We start from the raw sequence: 19,705 nt of genomic DNA on the forward strand, positions 1-19,705 counted from the left end.
GTAAATCAGACATCTTATTGTCACATTATGGTATGACTGCTTTAGTTTTTAACTATACAGACAGCAAGGTTCAGGGCATGGTAGTTGCCGTTGAAGGAGCCACACCAGCAAACTGTGCAGACCATCATTTATATATGAAAGTTGTTTTTTTACTTGCCGTGCCTTAAAGCAAAAATATCAACCAAAATAGGAAAGACCTTAAAGGCCAAATACAGACAAAAAAGAACAACCTTTACTTGATATCCAGAGGGGTCATGATGGCTTGATTGGCTTCATCTAATAGGCTGTAGCAGTAAACAGACTTGGCCAATTTATTTGGAATTGATCAATCCAGGCTGGTCAATAACTTCAATCACATTGTCCAAAAAAGTGCAAAAGGCCTAGTATCTTAGTCCTGAAAAAAACAAATGCTCCAACTAAATGTAGGGAATTAAATTGATAATTGACCCAGGTCTGCCCCTAAATCACAAGTTCTTGTCTCCTGTCTTGCCCAGGCAGATCCAGCAGAGAGCCCCGGGCACCAAAGCGGTTGGGATTAAAAGTGCAACTGCATTCTTACCGAAAGACAGGCAATAGAAAACCGTGAGGTTTTCAGAAGAAAACGTCAACCCGTCCAACAGCTGAAGTAGGAATAAGGAGACAATAATACATCCCATCTTGAAAGCGGCACCTCTGCTCTTCTTGGTCTCGGTGTAGAGGGGCGAGTGCAGGCCCAGGCCCAGGCCCAGGCCCAGGCCGAACAGGCTGCCCATGTTACGCAGCAGGCTGGCGAAGGGCGTGGAGTCCAGGTGGACCCACTCGGCCCTCACGCACCACATCTGGGCTTTCTCCATAGTCCACAGCAGGTCCACACCCACAGCCTTCAGCAGCAGGTAGAAGCCGACAGCGAAGGAGGTCAGGAAGAGGGTGGTGTAGAAGTACTTCTTCATGCTGGCGCTGTAGATCCACTGCACCTTGGAGACAACCTCAGCCACTATTATACCTGTCAAAAAGACAAACAAGAGGGTCCATCAAACAGTCACCATGATTATAGCACCCACAGCACTGCCTGCTCCATATCCCTTTACTTACTGTTTGCTATATTACGTTATCTGTAATTATTGGAAATTATGCGTGCAAAGCCTAACTCCAGTGGGAACTATTTGCTATTAGCTGTGTAATGTTTTTATTGCACTTACCACTCACTAACTAGCAGGGCTGAAAAGTTTACCTGTCCACCAGCATGGGACTATTTCACAGGATAGAGCACAATTGGCCTCCGCATACAGAATCAAAATGTTACTGCACATACCTTCCTTTATTATTATCAAATAAATTCAGATATCAGTCTATTCTCATATCATTCAAGTGGGCTAACCTGTGATGGCTCCAGCAATGACCTGATGTGGGAAGTGTGCAGCCATGTAGACCCTGGACATGCAGACCAACAGCTCAACCAGGACCATCAGCGGCCACAGGCCTGTCTGCAAGAATCTGAGAGAGAGGCGATCGGGGATGGATTACTGAACAGTCCTGATGGGCTGCTGTATTCCATCGTACAGGCAGCACTTCTTTCAATAAAATTTCAATCAAACTCATCATTTCATTTGCAAGAAAATTAAAATGCATTTGTATGACATGGGTAAACGGGGATGCAGTTTTGAGTCCATCTAACAAAGTGGCATGTCGGCACTTTAAACAAGGCTTTTGTGGTACTGGTGTGCTTGTCTAAAATGATGAAAATCTTCATATTAACAATCCTGGTTATAAGATGGCAGCGACTCCTAAGAACAAATTTTAACTTACTTTTTTTAATACATGCAACTATCTGATTTTACAATAGACAAACTCAACAAACTCAGCATTTTAAAAAGAGTTTGTCAAAACCATGCATTAAAACGAAAAACAAAGGTTACAGTCTATTCTTGGAAAGAACTGTGATCCTGCAATTGGGATTTTTAATTGGGAGCCTGCAAAAATCCTTTTAGGGGGCACAATAAAAAAATATTCAGAAAATTTGGATCACCAAAAAACACCTAAACACCTAGTGCCAGTTTCAAACAAATTGACAATTTTATTGTCATAGACCCACCTGTATAGCAAAGGGGGGCACCGTTTCTCTTTTGCCATAGAGAGCAGAGCTGTTACCATCACATACCACACCCCAGCAGCACCCATTGCATGACCTGAAGGGCTTCCTGCAAAGAACAATGCTCTTAAGCATCTTCAGTTTCAGTTTCAAACTAACGAAGGTGACATAGTTTGCTATGTGGGTTTCTTGTAGCAAAAATAACCTATTTTAGTATGAAAGTTATAGAATATTTATATTAAACTACTCTAAAATCAGAACTAGTAAACAAAAAAGCATGACAAAACCTGAATCTACTTGTTGGTTAGATAACAAGATGTAACAATGATTGTGTTTCTGGGTAATCTTCTTGCACTAATAATTGATCCCATCTGTAAGTACTCAGCCAGCAAGTACTCTATTCTATGTTGGTTGTCCACACACACACACACGCACACACACACACACACACACACACACACACACACACACACACACAGAAGCAAACTTGAGCAGATACAATCACTAAATCATGACAAATATGCAAACATGAGACACTATACAATCCAAATTGAATTCCTCTACACAGATAAGATTACTGCATAAGTGTTTAACACAAAAGGCCAAAGGTACTGGAGTTTATAACCCATTTATCATGAGTTTGCCATTCATATTCAATCAAAGAATGCTGTGCGCAATTGCCAAACACCATAGAGGCATACAGGCATAAACCAGACTATGTTAGTAGCTCACTGTACCAGATGTTGCCAAATTATCACTTGAAACCCTTTTGATTACATTGAGTATTTGCTTATGTTCGCTTCTGGAGGAAACCCCATTGTTCTACTGTGACAGACAAAATCAATCAATTCTTAAAGAAAAGACACTGAACTCTCTGAAATAGTAATCCAACACAGGTCTGGCATGAACAATACCTGGTCCAGTCTCACATGTGATGGGGAACTGCTGCAGAGACGGGACTGGTCCTGTTCTGTAGAACCGGGTCTCATGAACCCACCAATATGGTCTCTCCCCAAAAAGAACCCTGCCATGGAAACACAGAGCAGCTCAAAAAATTACCATAGTTTTCTCTCGTTTTGACTCACATGACAATTTATTTGTGTTTCAAACAATATAATAAAACTGATGTATTGATGAGCTTCAAGTTTCCATCAGGCTAAAAAGTTGGCACTCTGCAATCCCAAATGCACATCTGGCGAAAGAGTAGAGGAGAATAACACAGATTACCATTTCAGAACCAAGTTGAGCCAGTCTCCGATGACCGCCACCCAGATGAGCCTGAGCCCCGTGTCCCGCCGCACGTGGAACCAGATGGGGAAGAAGAAGAAGAATGTGGTGTGCAGATCGGCCACTGTGGACGCCAGGCTAAACCAGTCCTCATACCTGCTGTACTTGGTCTGCAGATGGACTGCCAGCTCAACCCCCCAGCTGTGGAGAAGATCCATGCTATTAGCAGTGTAAGATCCAGACCTCTCCTCAGGGATGATGCACTGAATCTGGGGTGGGAGTCTTGACTGCGGCGGGGGTTTGTTGGTCTTTTCTGGAGTACAGGGCTGTCAACCCACTTGCTGCCAGGCTCTCTAGGCAGTTCCCTCTGGTCTGTATGTGTGTGATTCCCACTGGACTTTACTCAAGGCTGGTGAATTTGTTTGCTTTTGGGACAGTGCAGACAGGTTCCTTAGCCTTTACATCTCTGAGACCCCTTGTGCCAGAATCCGTGATTTCAGAAATCAGTACCCCTCTGACAGATTGCAGATTTCCAGGAATCTTTTTTTTTTTTCTGGTCGATGAAAATTCAGTGACGTCTGTTCTGAGTCCAACTGGTTGCTTTTGAAATCCATTAGTCCATCTTGGTTCACAATTTAGCCTCTGTGCCCCATGGATAGTAGCTGCTGTACCATTTTCCCACTTGGCCTTGTGACCTGGTGTAAGAAATGATAACTTTTTTATCATAGAAGTGGCCAGTTCCCTCAAAACAAGATAAAATATGAGCTCATCTGTGGGGATTGCCCTGCCAGACTTATTTGCCATTCAGATCAGTAACTTGTCCATGACCTACAACCTTCCAGTCCACTGTCTTTTATCACCAGCTATCTCTCCAGCTTCTACTCAGTCCATACCCAATCATTTAATCATTGATCCCCTTATGTAACATACATATGTATTACTCCGGGATTCTCCAGGTGAGATGTTTTGACCAAATCGTCAAAAATTGATTACGTAACTGACAGATTATTACCTGATGACTCAGTGTTTGGTTTCAGCATTTCATCAAAGCTTTAATGGGTTTGATATGAAACAAAAAAAAAGTTAAAAAGAACAAAGCTGAATTAAAACAGCTGAATAAAAATCTATCTATACAGAAATTACTGCTAAATTACTGTACTTTGCAGTTCAGTGAAGACAGAGAATGCACCTGAGTGATCTTGTTATACTGCAATCTGTAGGTTTGCATGTGATTGGTTTAATTTTAGCTACAGTGGTGATTCATAGTTAATGGTCAGTTGACTTCCTCTCTCTGTGTTATTTCAGTGAGAAAGACGCCAATTGACGTTTTGCTTTCCAGCTATCTTTTCAACTTGTTTGTGTGCTCTCTGTCGGTTAGAGCACAAACCTCCCAAACTCCCAGTGTTTTATTACACATGTGCAAGGTCCAAAGATCAGCGTGAGCATGCGTTTGGGTGGTGGGTCCTTCTGGTATAAAAACAACCAGCAGTCTCACACATAGCAACAGTCTTTCTTTTCTATCTCACTGACACAGCACTACACTGAGAATTCCCTTTGGGTGCAGTGCTAAGATGCTTGACTCCATAATGGATGCCGTGCAGGGCTTTGGGGTGAGCACCACCCACTACCTGCAGACCAACTATGAGGACGCCCAGGGCCTGTTCCTCTGGGTCTCCTGGGCGGCAGACCTCAGGAACACCTTCTTCATCTTCTTCCCGCTTTGGTTTCACCTGCGGGCATCGGTGGGCATTAAGCTCATCTGGGTGGCTGTGATCGGAGACTGGCTGAACTTGGTATTCAAATGGTGAGTGAAAATACATCCTAGTCCTTAACAGAGTCTTAAGCCATTAATATGATATTTAAAAAACACCTCAAAGAGCTTGGGCTGATGATGAAGCTTGATTTGAATTTGTAAACTCAAGAATTGTGGGTGACAGTAGAAGCTTGAATTGAACTTGAAAGCTAGACATTTGGAAAATACACAATAAGAGAGAAATCAAGTATCCTTAACAATGTATTATTGAGACTAAAAATCAGTGCTTCTGTTGTCTTCTTAAGGATTCTGTTTGGGGAGAGGCCTTACTGGTGGGTCCATGAGGCGGCTTACTATGCCAACACTGTTGCTCCTCACATTGAACAGTACCCCATGACCTGTGAGACTGGGCCAGGTAAGAACTGCCACTGTACATTGACTTGTTTTGTCTAAACTTACCTACAGTACATATGACACTGATAATGGATGGACATTAGTATACGCCTAAGACAGTATTTAAAAACTGAGAACAATATGGATGATGGTGGAGACAATGGCAATTTCAAGTTCAGTTCGGACTCTAGCAGATTTGAAATTATTTGAGAACACTTCAGCCTCAAAAATAGTAACATAATATTCATAATGAGCTCAAATGAGTGCTCTCAATTATTTATTTATGTATTTATTTATTCATTCATTCATTTATTTGCCTATTTACATTTTTGAAACAACAGTGAATGAATGAAACAATGTATTTTGCCGAGGTCTGCTTTACTTGTTTGAAGGTAAAGATCTACTTGAGTGAAGCAGACACTGATATCTAGCCTGTCTGTTTGTGCTGTGCAGGCAGCCCCTCTGGCCACGCTATGGGAGCTGCTGGTGTCTACTACACACTGGTGACCTCAATCCTGGCTATTGTGACCAGCAAGAAGAAGCACGGAAACAAAAAATCCACCAACAAGGGCTGGTGAGTCGTAGAATCCATGTTAGTAGTTTGAGAGAACTTACATTCTGCAATTGAAGTTTTTTTCTCTTGTCCGCCTTGATGTTAGTGTTGTTTACCATTTTCCTCTGTCCCGTGCTTATCACTTTAGACACCCTGTCTGTTCACTGCTGTGGTTGATTATTGACTTCTGAAAATGCACCTCATGGCTGGAGAGGGGGAGGGCGAAAGATTACATGAGTTGTTTTGACGTATAAGCAGCCAGAATTACATCGATAAGACAGGAATAACCGTGTTAGTTGTTATATTGCTGTAAAAGCTAGCAAAGGCCAGACTGATTCAAATCAACTGTCTCCAGTGGCTCTACCCTGCCTTCAACGACAGGATGAACGCACATAAAAAAAAAAATTATTGAAGTGAAGTTCTCTGAATTTGTATTTTGACAGGTACCTGAAGGCCATTCTGTGGACACTGTTCTGGGGAGTCCAGGTGTGTGTCTGTCTCTCCAGGGTCTTCATCGCCGCTCACTTTCCCCACCAGGTCATCGCTGGTGTTATCACAGGTCAGCATGGGAACTTCTAAACATGCCATTTCATTTTCCAGCCTATACTATTATACTGTTTGATATGTGTTACATGATGCTGACCTGAGCTTTCCCATATGATCTGACTGTTCCTAGGTATGATCGTGGCCGAGGCCTTCAACAGGATTCAGTGGATCTACAGCGCCAGCATGAAGAAGTACTTCTACACCACCCTCTTCCTGACCTCCTTCGCTGTCGGCTTCTACCTGCTGCTGAAGGCTGTGGGTGTGGACCTGCTGTGGACTATGGAAAAAGCCCAGAAGTGGTGCGTGAGGGCCGAGTGGGTCCACCTGGACTCCACGCCCTTCGCCAGCCTGCTGCGTAACATGGGCACCCTGTTTGGCCTGGGCCTGGGCCTGCACTCGCCCCTCTACACCGAGACCAAGAAGAGCAGCAGCACCTTGGTCAAGGTGGGCTGCGTCATCAGCTCTCTGCTCCTGCTGCACCTGTTTGACTCCTTCAAGCCCCCCACGCACACCGCAGCCCTTTTCTACCTGCTGTCCTTCTGTAAGAGTGCCACCGTGCCGCTGGCCACCGTCAGCATCATCCCATACTGCGTCAACAGCGCTCTGAGCCTACAGAGCAAGAAGAGCTTGTGAGCTGGCCACTCAGATAGAGACTAATGAAATGGGAGATTACAAAACTCTTCCTCTGGTGCTTCATTACGTTCATATTACCAATTGACCGACAGAAAAAGCCTAAGAGATCAATGGAAAATTGTCATTGGCATCATTTGGACACTGAATTCTGACAGTTCTGAACACTATGTGACACTAAGTGAAAGCACTATCCAGCATACTCAGTGGCACGTATAAAGACCCCATGTGTTGAATTTATTAAAGTATGATAATTTATAAGTGGTTCAGAATCCTGGACCAACACAGGGGTCTAGCAAGTGAATGTTTCCAGGCAGTTGTTATGTCAAACCTCATTGTAAAGAAAACAAACTCACTCAGGACTTTGATGTGTTATTTCAACTGTAATATTGATGTATTTTTAAATGCTATTTGTGCCTTTAGAAAATATTTTTGGAATTGTGTTGAATATTTTTTAATAAAACTCTTTAAAACATATTAAATGACTTGGTTCGTGTTTAACTCTCTGTGTCATGTAATCACATGAATGTGTCCTATCTATTGTCCTGCAATCAGCATTATTCCCTATAGATTACATTCCCACAATTAACATAAATTCAGTAATAATTTGCTTTTGTAAGGAATTTAAAGTCACACTGAAATGAACAATTACTTTTGTAAGGAATTTAAAGTCACACTGAAATGAACAATTACTTTTGTAAGGAATTTAAAGTCACAATGAAAAATTAGTTTACCACCTTGTTAACTCACTGTAACTATCCCTAACCCTAACCCTATCACACCATACACCTATTTGACAATTTATGCCACAAAAAAAATATTTTCTTCTATCTTTATACCAAAATCTCATTACTTTTACTTCCTGGAAAAAAGAAAATCTTTAGTTGTGACTTCATTGTGAGGCATACATAAAAAATCACAGATTTTTGAACAAATAAAACAAATAAAATTCAATAAAACTGTGTGTTTCTCTCCCTAACTGATATCCCACTGGTTTACACTTTTGAATGATCCCTCTGCGTGTGCCTGCCCCAATATCCAGGAAATACGTCACATTAGTTTCATTGTCACTTCAAACTGAATTTAAGCACACATACACACACACACACACACACACACACACACACACACACACACACACACACACACCACCCCTCCAAAAAGACATGTGCCATGTGTGACTGTTGTGTAAGCCCACGTTGATGAGATAAAGATACCATTTGGGCAAACCCAAGTGAGAGTCATCTAATGATTAACTCAGCAGCAAAGCCCTGGCCTTTAGCCTAACATACACTGATGACATAGATCCAAACGTCACACAACTGTCTGTCGGTCACTCTGTGCGCGCAAAACTGTCAGTCCAGGCTGAACATTCAATATTTGTCTGGCTGTGTGTGTGTCTATGTACACGACAGCCCCGATGAAAGGCTGAGTAATGGAAAAACCTTTGTGTTTCACTGTTGTGCATTTCAACAGGGTTTTCCAGAAGGTCAAGGTCAAGACTTACTGTCCTGACTTAATGTCCTGGGAAGATTAAAACAGGTCCTCAATAGTTCTAGACAAGCTGCTGATGAAAACATGGCCTTCCCAAATCAATGCACGCTAAAGGCAAGTTTTTAGGCAACTTTGATGGGCAACAGTGCACAAGGATTTCCCTCATCATTTTTGCTTTCATCACACAGGAACAGATTGTTGCTTATGCTGTATACAGAAAGATGGATGTAAGAAAATCTATATGAAGGCAGGCTGTTGGTTTTGCTGTTATTCCTGTTTGTATTCCAAGGATGATGTGACATGAGACAGTTATGGATATGCACACATGTGCTTACAGGTTATAGGAAATAATTTGACTATTCATTTGAAATCAATATTTGGGATCATTTGAAAGTTAACCAATATCTAACTTCCATCATCCACCTTTCCAGTTGTGTGTCTGAGAAAGCATGTGCATGCGCGTGTATTCATGTAGTAAAAACATTACAGGATACTCCAGGAATAAAGACATTATCCTTGTTCACAGTCTGTGTAAATTGCTGATCCTGCATCAGTGTTTGTGTACAGTCCAGAGTAAACGGTCATACAGATGGAAGTGGGACATGTGAGTTCCACAGCACGTTGGCACCAATATCCTGAATGTCAATAGCCTCGTTTCCACGTCTGGACAAACTGCATAAGCCAGACGCATGTCACCCAGTTTTTGCCTAAAACAAGGCTTGACCCAGATTTCATTGTCCTCTTTCAACTGTTTTGTAAGTGGTTAACCTTTCATTCTTTTCTTTAAGGAATGATACTACGCTATCACTATCAAAATACAGTCGTGATCTCCCCATCTATGGGTTTCACATCAGCCAGTGTTGCAATTTTACAATTTACGAGAACTTCACATCTAAATCCACTATCATTGACCAGTGGATTAAGAAGGGATGGAAAGAGTGTCACCGGACTTTGTGAGTGTGGGAAAAGAGACAGTGCAACATGCCCTGCGTGAAAGTGAGAAGTAAAAGAGGATAAGAGAGAATAAGGGAGAGAGTGACTATATTGTGGTGAACCAGATGCTGGAATAACAGTCTTTTCTCTTAAAACACTGCTGGGACCTGAAGAAAAGCAACATCTAGGCTAGTAGTGCTGAACTCGCTATACAATATGCGAGCCAGTGTGTGTGTGTGTGTGTGTGTGAGAGAGAGAGTGAGTGAGGGAGAGAGAGAGAGGGAGAGAGAGAGAGAGAGGGGGGGGGGGGGGGGGGGCAAATTTGATAGCAGACATTGTAATGCCTAGAAAGAACCGAAGGTGGCAGTAATGTGCCAAAAGGCGTAAATTCTGCCGAAAATTGAAAAGAAGAAGAAGAAGACGACGACGCTTTCGGAAACACTTTCGCTCGACTTGTCTCTTGGCAAAATGGTGTCGCGATGTTGTTTACGTTTGTTGTGCCTGTAAAAGTGTATTTGCCGATGCTGTTGTACAAAATGAACAGAGCTTAAAGAAAGTCGTTTATCGGGCCATGAGAAACGATGTCGGAAATGCAAGTACTGCGGGCGTTTGTCGCCGAGAGACTGGCAGCAGCTGCGGAGGAGATATTCAGTGTTGTCGAGAGGATGATGGCGTTAGCAGAGAAGAAGATGCTGCACACGTCAGGTTTGTAAATCGTTATGTTTTCCCGGTAATTCATTTGTTATCCACGCTAATAACGGCAGGTTTTATACCCCAAATTCATTTAAAGACATCGACTTACCGAGTACAACTGCGGTATTTGCTAGCCGTTGGGCTACAGTTATTAGCCTTTAGCCACAATAGTGGAGTGCGTCTCGTGAACGATGCGTTCAGTTTGATCCCCTTTACACCTGGCAAAGATATCTACGTGCATTTTTTAAAATATCAATACATCATTGTCATCTTAACTGTGTGTGTAAACAAATTAGACCATGGTCGAGACTACTGGTAGCCTGTCTCAACCCAGTGATATTGTTAGCGCTAGTGTTTTTCACATTGAATAATACAAGAGGAGCTGATGTACACGTTCTGCCAAGAGAAATTGAAAATTTATTTCACTTTGTATACTGGAGATGCATGTAAATGTCAGGTATAAATGTTAACCAGCTAAAAATAAATATCTAGATACGAGATGCATTTTAATGCCAGGTGTAAGAGGGCCCATGTGAGTCACCCACCAGAAGTAACGTTACAACCCAAATGATAACAGTGCTTTACTTCATTTGCAGCCTTTCATGAAAGTATATGCCAACAAGTTTATTGACAAGTAAAAATAATAGTGCAAGTAGGTTTTCAGACCTATTGTAGTTTCAAAAGGTAAGCATTATAGCTTCCGTCACAAATTAAGTGAATATATAGTCAGACTCAAATAGGGCACTGAAATATGAGAAAACACTGCACAAGTTGGCCTGTTATTTCTTCGCACCATTCCAAGTACAGCCATGGAGTAGCGGTTTCAGAAAAATATGTGGCTGGCTCCCTTTTAACAAGGGACAACCACTTTGAGCAATCTGTTGAAACCTTCAGTTTTCAGGAACCATCCGTTGCTAGGTAAAACATTACAGCATCCATTACCTGTTGGCAGCATTTGCTTTCCTTCTCATATGGAGTGCTTCTCTGAAATGAGTGTGAGCAGTGTCTGCTATTTTCAAGTGCTCCTTGTAAACTCTTTCTGCTGGGGTCAGAAGTCATAAATGACTTGTGCATTCAAGTGCTTTTGGCTGGAAATATTATGGACCCTTTAGGAATAGTTTTTTGGTGGCTATTTTATTTTAGAAATGTATGCTGCAGCAGCAGTATGAAGAGGAGAGAATGCTTGTTGTGTAATTAATGTGGTTAATTAATTTATTGAAAACAAAAATGTGTGACTCCTAAAACTTAAAACAAAGAGTGAAAATGGAAATTTACAGCAGTACTAATTATTTACATAGAATGCCAAACAATAGCATCATAAAATGCATCACTTTTACCATCAGTTGTTCCCATAGCTTCCATGCTGTCAGCACTCTAAATGATCTCAACAGCTATCTCCCTATGAAGGCTTATCATGACAATATTTTAACCGGTGACAATGTAAGATCATCATATCGCCCACACCTACCTCTTGATAACCCTAATGATATACCTGCTCTCAGCCACCCCTGTTTCTTCTAACATGCAATCCAGGTTTCCTCATAGCTGCTCACCCAAATAGCACAAGGGATGGTTACACACTGTGTATTGGTATATGTCTAACATGTTTTAACATATAAATAAAGACAGTAATCAACAACTGATAGCCTGTACTTTTGCCAAATATAGGCTACATCATACAAATGCTGGGAATCAATGATCAATGGAACTAATTTCATACTTAAGTCACTGTATGAGACACTGTGTAATGATTTTGTATTGTACTTGTGTTTCTCCAGAAATGTCACCTGAACAGCAGAGGGCAGTTGTTCACAAGCGACTAACGGTGGTGGCTGAGGAGATATTTAGGATCCTAGAAATTATGATGGGTGAATATGAGGCCGAGGTCTCCCGGTCCCACCAGGAGATCGACCGCCAACACAAATTGCTGGACGTCACATTGAAAACGGAGACAAATTTACACAGAGCAGGTCTGTCAATTGAATAACGGATGGTTTGTGATTTGTTTTGCAAGAAATATTAATCACTTTCTGTTGACATTGATTTTGTTTGTTTCCTGCTGGCACCGTTGGCATCTCATTTGTCATTGTGTAATAAATGATTGTGTGCATGCCAAAGAAGTAAAATCGATCAAAGTAGAGATTGGACTCACTGAGGGCCTTGCTATGTAATTATTTTGCTATTTTTAAATTATCATGTGGAATTTTACATTTGTTGGCAATGCTAAACAAAGCGATGTGGTATCATTAATCTCTCCATTGTTGATTAATCTTGTTTTGTTGGTGCTTTTTTTTTTTTTTATTCTATTGTTATTTTTCTGGCTAGCATTTCTACTAAACATTTAAACATGTCTGAACACAGTTTGGCATCCATAACACTGTGACATGTCCAGTTTGGTGAATTTGTGCTACACATGACAACGCACCTTTAAAATACGATGCCGGCGCCTTCATAGGAATAATATTGTGTAATGTATAATGAAATGTTAGACAGGCTGCTATCTTCTCGAAAGGCTACAACCAAGTTGAATTCTCTACCTTCGCATGAAAATGCTTCAAAAGTGCTGCTTGTTGATTTAGCTAATTGCATAGTGGGGCTTTTTTTCAAGCCATACACTTGAAAACATTCACATGTCCTTGGCTGTTATTGTTATCTGTCCCCATTCTTTTTGAAGCTGAATTTTATCTTTGCTGTTCCCTTCAGACAGACTGCCTCTCTCTGGGTCAGCCTGTGAAAAGGAGGTTCCCCCTGAGCAGCAGCAGTGTGAGAAGAGGAGCCCCAATCAGGCTCAGAAAACCCCGGACATATCTGAGTTTATCCAAGCTCAACCGTCACATCTTCACCAAACCCAAAGAGCAGAAACGGGCACCTCAACTAAAAAGATGGAAAAAGAGCCTGGAGGAGAGCACTGTGGGGTGTCAGAGCCCCTTAGTGACCAGGAGGTCCTGTCGTCAAAAGGTTCTGAAGCAGGGAGTGAAGACCAGGATAGTGATGAAGAGCTGAATGAGAAATGCCAGTTAGTAAAATCAAAGAAAAGAAAGGCATTTCAGAGACTGAGACAAAGTCAGGGTACAGATTGTTGTGAAATGTGTGGAAGGTCTTTCCGCAAAGGTCTTTTCGTGAAGAATATGCAAAAGCATAAAAAGGAAATTGGCACAACAAACACAAGCCAAAGTCCAGGAAACAGTTGCTGCAGAGTATGTGGAAAGTTTTTCCGGTATAAACGCTCTTTTCTGAAACACGTGCTGAAGCATGAGCAGAATACAGATCTCTGTGGTGTTTGTGGAAAACACCTGGACTCTGATGAGAGCTTAAAGCTGCACTTACACACCCACAATGAGGAAAACAGCTGTAAGGATCAGACAATAGACGAGAAACAATCAGAGGCAGACTGTTCTGAAGCTGACAGTGAAGCGGATGGCAGTGATGAGGACTGGAAGGAAACTGAAGGAACTGAGAGTGACGATGGTGACAGCGATAAAGATCAGACCAAAGAAGGACCTCAGTTAAGAAAGTCAAAAAAGAAAGTTGGAGTATCAAACAAACTGAGACCTCAGAACAAGGAGTGCAGTGATTTATCCCTTTTGAAATATTCCTGTAAAGTGTGCAGTAAGTCTTTCTGCTATAGAACCTCTTTTTTGAAGCATGTACAAGAAGACGAGAAGGATACAGATCTTTGTGGTGTATGTGGGAAACATTTTGAATCTGAAGAGAGCTTGAGGCTTCACTTGCAAACTTACATTAGAACAAATGATTGCGAAGTTTGCGGCAAACACTTTGACGGCCATAGACAACTGGAGATGCACATGAGAACGCACACAGGAGAGAAACCATACGTTTGCACTGTCTGTGGCAAAGCCTTCGCTCAAAATGGAAATCTAATAGGACATATGAGAGTGCACACAGGGGAGAAACCATATGTTTGCAGTGTCTGTGGCCAGGGCTTTACCTTTAAAGAATACATGATGGCTCATATGAGAATTCACACAGGGGAGAAACCGTTCCTCTGCAGCGTCTGTGGCAAAGGGTTTAGGCAGAGGGGAACTCTGAAAACCCACATGATGATCCATACAGGAGAGTCAACACACAGCTGCAGTATCTGCGACAAAAAGTTCTATAAGAGCGGAGCGTTGAAGATTCACATGAGGTCGCACACAGGAGAGAAACCGTATCTGTGCAACATTTGCGGCAAATGCTTCAGTGCAAGCGGCTCCCTGACCAAACACATGGGTGTTCATGAAGGGGAACGAGCGCATTGCTGCAGCGTCTGTGGCAAGGGATTCTTGCGGAAAGAGGATCTAAAAAGACATGTTCAGATTCACAAGGACGAATCCACACAGCTGACATGTCTCTAATAGTGAGATCAGGTGCTGCTTGTAAAATGATATATGTAAAGGTTTAAGAGGCGAAAGGCCAGTCTAGTCAAGAAGTAAACCAACACTAGTTTGACACGCATCTTTACTGGTTATGTGCACATGGCTTCGCATCAAGTTTTCAAAAAGCATATTTATGAAACATAAATAGTAATGTTGGCATTGGCTTGCCATGCTCAAAACACATGCATGAATATTAAAAGGTTCAATTTGCCAGAACTCACTGGACCAGACAAATGCAGATTAAACAAGCTCTTCATATGTTATGCCCTCTAGAATTATTGGCACACTTTAGGAAAAAGTTCATTTAGAATTGTGTCATAGATCTAGTGGTACTGTATGGTACTTTTAATGGCATCTTGTAACAAAAATTTTCTGTAGAATTCCACTTAAATTAAATGATTTGCATATTCATATGAGATGCCTTGTCAAAGCCTTATTGCTGCCTTGTGGTTTTGAATTCATCTCAATGGGAGGCAAATTCAGTCAGGCATCAGACAGTTCTAACCCCAACCCTCCTCTATGGCTGTGCACTATCAAACTTTATCACAGTTTACAGCACTTAAGAAAATCATTTTCCACAACTCATGTCTGTTGTTCATTGTGCACAATGTATTTAACCAAAGGAAGCAAATGTTTTATTATTGTGAAAATGTAACTGAATCTTCATACCTTAGCTGCAAAATTTCACACAACTCTCACAGTCTTGTATTCAGAAAGAAAAAAACAAACATTATACTTAGCCAGAAACTTGGGAAAGTACCTGAAACATCTGAAATTTGATTCAAATGTAAAACAGTTACTGTGGGATGTCTGGCTGTGTAAAAGGTAAATTCAGTAAAATATTGCAATGAGATGTGTGTATATATATGCGCAATGAGAGCCAACTCAGTTCAAATTCAACAAAAAGTCACTCAATGTTCAGGGATAAGGGAACTGAAACTAAGACTCTTCATGGTATCTATCTGTAGAGAGACCTGCCACACTCTGAGACTCTTCTGCTTTCTGTTGCCTTTTTAATTTTTTAATGAAGAAAGTGTCTGTGTTATCTAATTGCTTTCATTTATTCATTTATGTGTGATTATACTGTGTCCAGTAGATCATCTTGCTAATGGAGCTGTTATGGTTTTTCTTGCAATGGTGAAATGCTTTGATTTTTATACATGATCTTTAGCACAGTAAGTTCAGACACTCGTAAGAATATGGTAATGAATTTAAAAGGGAAATTCCACCCTCGGACACTCACACTAATGTCATCAATCTGCAATGTTCACTGTATTCCAGAAGTTATTTTGTGATGAAGTGTTGTAATTTACCTTTTTGTTGTGCCCACTTTCCCTCAACCTGCCTCTTCTCCTTCTACTTCAGTTAGTGATTTTGCAGAATGTCTTTAGTTATTGAAGCTGGAAAAATGAATATCAACCAGATATCCAATATCAAGATAACTTGACTCCGTTTTTTACATGTAGGTGTCAATCAAAACATAACATGTCTTTTGGCAGCAGCGCATTATGGACTACTGAGGCTACTGTCAGTGTAGAAATTGGTGTCTCTTCTATAATGGATTTCTCCCTGCATGATTGTAGAACATTTGTACAAAGTGGTGAGTCTAGAAAGAAGCCCTCGCTTCAAAACCTGACGTTTGCTTTAGATAGTTGGAAATGTTTCTCCTCTTAAACACGATTGTAGCTGTGCTGTAAATATCTCAACCTGACATCACATTGTCTGCATTTGGCCAATCATCCACAGGAATATGAAAAGTACACCAAACAACAAAATGGGCCCAGAAATGCAAGGTGCATCGCCAATAACAGTTTTTAAATATTTTTAAATTGTTTTAGGGTGGAATTTTCTGTAAGTAAGCCCCAGTAATAAATCTCGAATGGCATTTAATGGAGTTTCATTTGATGGTACCAAGTATTGTTATGTATCTCATATCAAATATTGCCATTTGTGTGTCTTTCATGCTTAAAAATGACCGTAGCCTGATAACTGGAACCAAATGTTTACACGCAGCAAAACCTTTTAAGAGATCCCCTGATGGAGAGGACTTTACATAATATGTGTAAAATAATCTCATGTATTTGTTAAGCCAATGTTCTTTTGGTCTTTTTTTCCCTTTTTATTGTACAATTATTCACATACAAAGATGGACTGCAACACTGTCACAAGAAATATGAAAAACAAAAAAAACTTGCCACAGTTTAGAATTATTATTATTATTATTAAACCTTTATTTAACCAGGTGAGTCCCATTGAGATTACAAGATCTCTTTTTCGAGGGAGCCCTGACCAAGATAGCAGCAATACAGAATTTCAAACAACATGCAAGCAAACATTAAAAGCACATAAAACAAAACATACAGTAACAACTCACAGAGTCATATGCCTAAAAGACAGACAGGAGGAAACGGGTCTAGCTAAGGAAGCAATTACAAATTCCAATTGAATTTGCCTCCAAACCCTTCACTACATTTTTGAATGCCCTAATCAGGATCAGCTCATCTAGCTGCAAATCTGTCTGCAAGTGGTTCCAGGCTGCAGGGGCGGAGAACATAAAGGCCCGTTTGCCAAATTCAGTGCAAACCTTAGGAACGGACAGTAAGAGGGTGTCATTTGAGCGCAAACAATAATTACTAGTTTTGAGTGAGATATACCCACAAAGGTAAGAGGGGAGCAGACCAAGGATGGACTTATAAATAAATATGTACCAATGAGTAAGTCTGCGCAAGGCCAATGAAGGCCACTGAACTCTGGCATATAGGGTGCAATGGTGAGCGAGAGCTTTGCAGCCTGTGACAAGCCGCTGTGGCAAGCGCTGTGGTACACAGTATCCAGCCAATGCAAGCGGCGTGCATGTACAACAGATCACCATAGTCAAGCAAGGGAAGGAACGTAGCCTCAACCAATTTTTTCCTGGCAGCATAGGAAAAGCAGGATTTGTTTCTAAAATAAAAACCTAGCTTAACCTTTAGTTTCTTTACTAAGTTTTCAATGTGAAGTTTAAAAGTTAAACGATCATCAATTAAAATACCTAGATACTTGTATTGTGACACTAATTCAATCTGACTGCCCTGTAAGCTTACAATGTTAGGAAGAGAAGCTAATGTCTTCCTGGCATTAGAAAACATCAGTTTAGTTTTTGCAGCATTCAACACAAGTTTCAGATCAAACAACCGTGACTCTACAATACCAAAAGCAGACTGCAAATACTCAAGTGATTGAGCAAGGGTGGCACCACAGCAGTAAATGACAGTATCATCAGCATAAAAATGAAACTGTGCATTAGGAACATTTTGACCCAGGTTGTTAATATAGATTGTAAACAAAAGTGGACCCAAGACAGAACCTTGGGGGATCCCTGACGCAACATCTAGTACACTGGAGGAAGTGCCATCAAATTTGACACATTGTGTCCTTTCAGAGAGGTAATTTTCAAACCAGCCAACAGCCTGCTCAGACAACCTAATATTGAGCAGCCGTTGCTTCAGGATAAGGTGGTCAACTGTATCGAAGGCCTTTGAAAGATCGATAAAAAGAGCGGCACAGGTTTTTTTGTGATCCAGTGACTCAATTATATCGTTAACAACCTTTAAGGATGTCGTGATGGTACTGTGTTGTTTCCTGAAGCCAGACTGGTACAATGAAAGGATATTATTAGCGCTCAGGGACTCCTTCAGTTGATCACTTACCAATCCTTCAAGGACCTTCGACAAGACGGTTAAGTTGGAAATAGGCCTATAATTGTTTAGTGATGTAGGGTCCCCCATATTATTATTCAACATATTATATTCAATTGACAACTTACAAATGTTAATTGTCTTTTTGTTTCTAACATTACATGAAATGGTGCTATATTGTTTAAAATCATTAATAAAATGCAGGAAATGTGGATGTCCGCTACTCGTTCACTACTAACATTTTTTTTTTTTGGAGGATGCAAACTGGAAGCATTTCAAGCTGTCGTCGCCTGGCCAGGATGAGAACAACACTTCTTGTATTCAGATTTTACGGAGCCCTTAATGGGACATGGGGGAGGAAAAAAATACACGGAAGAAAAAAAAAAGTAGGGGGAGAAAAAAAATGGAGAAGAAAAAAAATAAAGAGATACTTTTGCGTTCTCTTGCTGTTGTGGAGGGTAAATCCACCACACTTTACCCTGCCTGATATTTGTGGAATAAAGTTAGCCCACAATTTTTGAGCTGGCATAAGTTTTTTATGTGAAATTCATAGTATCATAGCATAGCAGCATATGAGGATAAGGGAACAAAGCACAGATTTATGTCACAGAATGGAGGATGGATGTCATATTTACGAAGTAGTTTAGCACTAGATTGGCTCCACCGATAAATGAACACAGTAAAGTCTGCTTGGGTGGCTGGGCATCTGTCCTGGAATAGACATTACATTACATTTGTCATTTTTTGTCCCGAGACCATGAGCAGCCTGTTAAGCTAGTTGTTATGGGCGGTTAGCTAACCCTAACTCTTATGAAACCCTTTCAAAACCCATTGGATAAACTCAAAATTTCATGGTGGTCAAGTTAAAAACAAGGCTGTTTTTCTCAGTACTTGAAAAGTTGACATTCTGGAGATACATGGTTTTCACAGGACAGAGACGACATTCTCAACTAAATTCAAATTTAATAAGTCTGAGAACAATTAAGCAAGAATTTTGGCAAGTAGCCTGTAGGTCTACCTAGCTGATAATGTCTTGCCTGTCGCTTTCTTTGTATGTTTTATAGTTGGGTTGTTGTTACAGTATGTTTTAGGCCTATAATGTGGTGAAAAAGAAAGTATACCCCGTCTCCTCTTCTACATGTTTTAGAGTCAAAACAGGTTTACAAAGGATTCCTCCACATTTGCCATTACACCATGGCTATATATTCCATCACAGTCTGGATTGTGCATACATTTAGCAAAGAGCACTGTGGAGAGAAACGGAGTAACAGGCTTTGATAGTTTAGATACTCAGCTTTCCATCATTCCAATTGCACTACAGCATTCCTACACATTTTCCATTTCAAAATTACATACTTTTAC

The 19,705-nt window shown here is 40.9% G+C and overlaps 3 protein-coding genes across 3 annotated transcripts; 2 read left to right on the top strand and 1 right to left on the bottom strand.

The window, feature by feature from the left end:
- Positions 1-464: 464 nt before the first annotated feature.
- Positions 465-3,513, bottom strand: g6pc1a.1 (glucose-6-phosphatase catalytic subunit 1a, tandem duplicate 1). Its single transcript, XM_071902744.1, has 5 exons — positions 3,296-3,513; positions 2,983-3,092; positions 2,072-2,177; positions 1,358-1,473; positions 465-982 (listed from the first exon to the last, which is right to left on the bottom strand). Exons 1-5 carry the CDS (start codon positions 3,511-3,513, stop codon positions 465-467), a joined length of 1,068 nt encoding a protein of 355 aa, XP_071758845.1.
- Positions 3,514-4,866: 1,353 nt separating this feature from the next.
- g6pc1a.2 (glucose-6-phosphatase catalytic subunit 1a, tandem duplicate 2) lies at positions 4,867-7,173 on the top strand. The gene is made up of 5 exons (XM_071902743.1): positions 4,867-5,099; positions 5,354-5,463; positions 5,895-6,015; positions 6,438-6,553; positions 6,671-7,173. The coding sequence occupies exons 1-5, from the start codon at positions 4,867-4,869 to the stop codon at positions 7,171-7,173; spliced, it is 1,083 nt and encodes a 360-aa protein (XP_071758844.1).
- A 2,924-nt stretch (positions 7,174-10,097) lies between these two features.
- On the top strand, positions 10,098-15,296 carry LOC139914426 (uncharacterized). The gene is made up of 3 exons (XM_071902753.2): positions 10,098-10,302; positions 12,069-12,260; positions 12,994-15,296. The coding sequence occupies exons 1-3, from the start codon at positions 10,179-10,181 to the stop codon at positions 14,643-14,645; spliced, it is 1,968 nt and encodes a 655-aa protein (XP_071758854.1). The 5' UTR covers positions 10,098-10,178; the 3' UTR covers positions 14,646-15,296.
- The last annotated feature ends 4,409 nt before the right edge of the window (positions 15,297-19,705 follow it).

The sequence above is a fragment of the Centroberyx gerrardi genome, chromosome 20 (assembly GCF_048128805.1).
Source record: "Centroberyx gerrardi isolate f3 chromosome 20, fCenGer3.hap1.cur.20231027, whole genome shotgun sequence".
Lineage (NCBI taxonomy): Eukaryota > Metazoa > Chordata > Actinopteri > Beryciformes > Berycidae > Centroberyx > Centroberyx gerrardi.

Coding starts and splice junctions, on each gene's coding strand:
- g6pc1a.1 (XM_071902744.1), bottom strand. CDS start 3,513: ATGGATCTTCTCCACAGCTGGGGGGTTGAGCTGGCAGTCCATCTGCAG. Junction 3,093..3,295: donor CTCAACTTGGTTCTGAAATG/GTAATCTGTGTT, acceptor TTTCCATGGCAG/GGTTCTTTTTGGGGAGAGAC. Junction 2,178..2,982: donor CACATGTGAGACTGGACCAG/GTATTGTTCATG, acceptor TGTTCTTTGCAG/GAAGCCCTTCAGGTCATGCA.
- g6pc1a.2 (XM_071902743.1), top strand. CDS start 4,867: ATGCTTGACTCCATAATGGATGCCGTGCAGGGCTTTGGGGTGAGCACC. Junction 5,464..5,894: donor GACCTGTGAGACTGGGCCAG/GTAAGAACTGCC, acceptor TGTGCTGTGCAG/GCAGCCCCTCTGGCCACGCT. Junction 6,554..6,670: donor CATCGCTGGTGTTATCACAG/GTCAGCATGGGA, acceptor GACTGTTCCTAG/GTATGATCGTGGCCGAGGCC.
- LOC139914426 (XM_071902753.2), top strand. CDS start 10,179: ATGTCGGAAATGCAAGTACTGCGGGCGTTTGTCGCCGAGAGACTGGCA. Junction 10,303..12,068: donor GAAGATGCTGCACACGTCAG/GTTTGTAAATCG, acceptor GTGTTTCTCCAG/AAATGTCACCTGAACAGCAG. Junction 12,261..12,993: donor GACAAATTTACACAGAGCAG/GTCTGTCAATTG, acceptor TGTTCCCTTCAG/ACAGACTGCCTCTCTCTGGG.